Source organism: Physeter macrocephalus, chromosome 6 (genome assembly GCF_002837175.3).
Source record: "Physeter macrocephalus isolate SW-GA chromosome 6, ASM283717v5, whole genome shotgun sequence".
Taxonomy (NCBI): Eukaryota; Metazoa; Chordata; class Mammalia; order Artiodactyla; family Physeteridae; genus Physeter; species Physeter macrocephalus.
In genome coordinates, this window is record NC_041219.1 from 47,364,021 (window position 1) to 47,366,880 (window position 2,860).

The following is a 2,860-nucleotide window of genomic DNA, read 5'->3' on the forward strand; positions in this document are numbered from 1 at the left end:
CTGAGCCTGCGCGTCTGGAGCCTGTGCTCCGCAACGGGAGAGGCCGCAGCAGTGAGAGGCCCACGTACCGCAAAAAAAAAAAAAAACAGCAACATCAACAACAAAAAACCATACAATCTGAGACTCAGAGAGGCAGTGAAGTGGCTTATTTTAGTTGCTCTGCTCGTAAGAGGTAGAGTCAGGATTCAAACTCAGATCCAAGGCTGTGCTTGCTCTCTGCTCCCTGCAGTGTTAGGCCCATTCGTGCTCCAGCTCCAGCGCTGTGAGTGCCTGGCTTCTGGCCTTGATGGAGGGATGGAGGTGAGGAGAGGGCTCCCTGGGCCTCTGGAGGCTCGTTCCTGTGGCCGGGGAGGGCCTAGAGCAGCGCTAACCCACAGAAGTAAGCCTATCTTACATTTCCTAGTAGCCACATGGAAAAAGTAAAAGACATAAGTGAAATTAATTTTATTTATCCCAGTCCAGCCAAAATATTCTCGTTTTCACATCTAATCAATATAAAACATTATTCATGAGATATTTTACATTTTGTTGTTGTTCTTGTTGTTCTAAGCCTTTGAGATCCAGTGTGTCTTTTGCCCATCTCAGTTTGGGCTAGCCACATCTCAGGCCCGGGAGCCACACGTGGCTGCCGGATCAGACAGCCCAGGCCTAGAGAAAGGGAAAGGTCAGCAGCTTCCCTGCTGCCAGGTTTCTGGTCCTGCCACAAAGTATTCCCATCTCCAGCGTGGTACATTCCTTTGTATATTTGTCTCTCTCCACCCAGAGCAGACATTGCAGACCCTCGTGGACATTGTCCAGAGCGCCAGGAGTCGGAACATTGGCATCCTCCACCCGGCCTTCAATATGAGCAAGCACGTCCGAGATGGTCTCCAGAGATACCTCCCAGACAACGTGCACCAGATCCTCTCGGGCAAAATTGTCATCTCGCTCACCAGAGTGGCCGATGGAGAAAATGTGCTGGTGTCTGATTTTCGGTCCAAAGACGAAGTCGTGGACGTAAGCAGTTTGCTTATCTGGGTGTTGTCAAGTCATAAAGACCATTTCATTTCAGAAGCCACAAAGAGGGCTGTCGTAAGCCACCTGACCCATTTTTTTCTTAAGATGCACAAGAACCCGGTTGGCCACGATGCTGGTTAGCTTCCTGTACCAGGGTGATACCAACTCTGAGTGCATCCAGCGGTCTGGTCCAGAGCGTATGCAAAACTGGAGTGTTCCAGGACAGTTTCAGTTTCAAATAACACCTCCCCATCCTTCAAGACTTGGCTTATGACCTCTTGCTCCAGGGACCTCGTCCCACATGTGTCCCTCCTCCCAGTGACGCCTGTTCCTTAATGAGGACCCCTCCAGTGAAGTCCCACAAGGGTGGGAGCGTGTCTTATTTGCCTCTAGCACAGAGACGCTCATTGGCAATATGAAAATACCACTTAGTTTGGCTGATGCCTTTAATGAAAATTGCTTGGATATCATTTCACTTAACACAGGTCCCTACGAGCACGCAGCCTGGCACATATAACCAGCAGCTTCTCAGCAGCCAGTGTCATCTTCCACTTAACCTTGTTTGTGGAGGCTTTTTCTAGGCAGCCAGCACCTGTGCGTTCCCACGTGAGCCCTTTCTCTCACTGCATCAGTGTTACATCCTGCTTAATGCTCACTAGCATGGCGCGACTCAGAGCGTGGGCCCCGGACCAGCAGTAGCAGCAGTGGCATCTCCTGGGAGCTTGTTAGAATTGCAGGCTCTCAGGCCTCACCTCCAGCCTGCAGCATCAGAACCTGAGGGGTGGGGCACCGAGTCTGTGGTTCGCCAGGCTTTCCAGGTGATTCTGATGAATGTCAGCGTTTGCAAAGCCCTGATCTAGCCCCTTGCCTGTCAGTCAGCTAGTCACCAACTCTTGGTTCCGTCTCTGATGGCCCATTGTGACCCTCGTCGGGAGCAGGGGCTAGAAGCTACAGTCTGCAGACGGTGTCGTTAGAGAATTGATACTTGGGCCTGAAATAATAAGTGTGTAGGTTGGTTCATGTTCATTCAACCATTTATTAAAGCACCTCCTCTGTGCCAAGACTGTTTTCAGGCTTGTTGCTCTTCTCGCTTGGAGAAGGCGTATAAAGACCCAGGGGAACAAAAGGCAGCCTGCTCTGGGCTGTGGTTTCACTCCCTTTTGTCTTCACAGGCCTTGCTTTGTTCCTCCTTCGTGCCTTTCATCAGTGGCTTGATCCCCCCTTCCTTCAGAGGCGTGGTAAGTCCGCTTTTAAACTGTGTTTGAGGGAATTACCTGGTGATCCAGTGGTTAGGACGCCTCACTTTCACTGCCAAGGGCCCGGGTTTGATCCCTGGTCGGGGAGCTAAGATCCAGCAAGCCGAGTGTCGAAAAAAAAAACAAAACAAAAAGAGGCACTGGGCTCAGGTACCCTGGGCCCCTGAGACCTGTCCCCAATCGAGGAGCCTTTTTGCCTCTCAGCCTTCAGACAAAGATTTCATAGCTGGCCCCCTTCCAGGCTCTCTGGGCAGCAAAACCAACTTCGTGTAGAATTATTAGCTGGTTATCTGTAAGGTACGCTCTTCGCTTAATCTTTTTTTTTCTTTTTATTTTGGGAATTTTTTTTAACAACTTTATTGGAGTAAAATTGATTTACAGTGTTGTGTTAGTTTCTGCTGTATAACAAAGTGAATCAGCTATATGTATACATACATCCCATATACCCTCCCTCTTGCGTCTCCCTCCCACCCTCCCTATCCCACCCCTCTAGGTGGTCACAAAGCACGGAGCTGATCGCCCTGTGCTATGCGGCTGCTTCCCACTAGCTACCTATTTTACATTTGGTAGTGTATATAAGTCCATGCCACTCTCTCACTTCATCCCAG

At 50.0% G+C, this 2,860-nt stretch overlaps 1 protein-coding gene across 3 annotated transcripts in view; it reads left to right on the forward strand.

The window, feature by feature from the left end:
- PNPLA3 (patatin like phospholipase domain containing 3) overlaps positions 1–2,860 on the forward strand; it is a 30,982-nt gene that overhangs the window by 2,565 nt on the left and 25,557 nt on the right. For all 3 annotated transcript variants that reach the window (XM_024127498.3, XM_024127500.3, XM_024127499.3), the window contains exons 2-3: positions 764–996; positions 2,169–2,234. In XM_024127498.3, the coding sequence (XP_023983266.1) occupies positions 764–996; positions 2,169–2,234 (299 nt within the window). The remainder of the gene's footprint in view (positions 1–763; positions 997–2,168; positions 2,235–2,860) is intronic.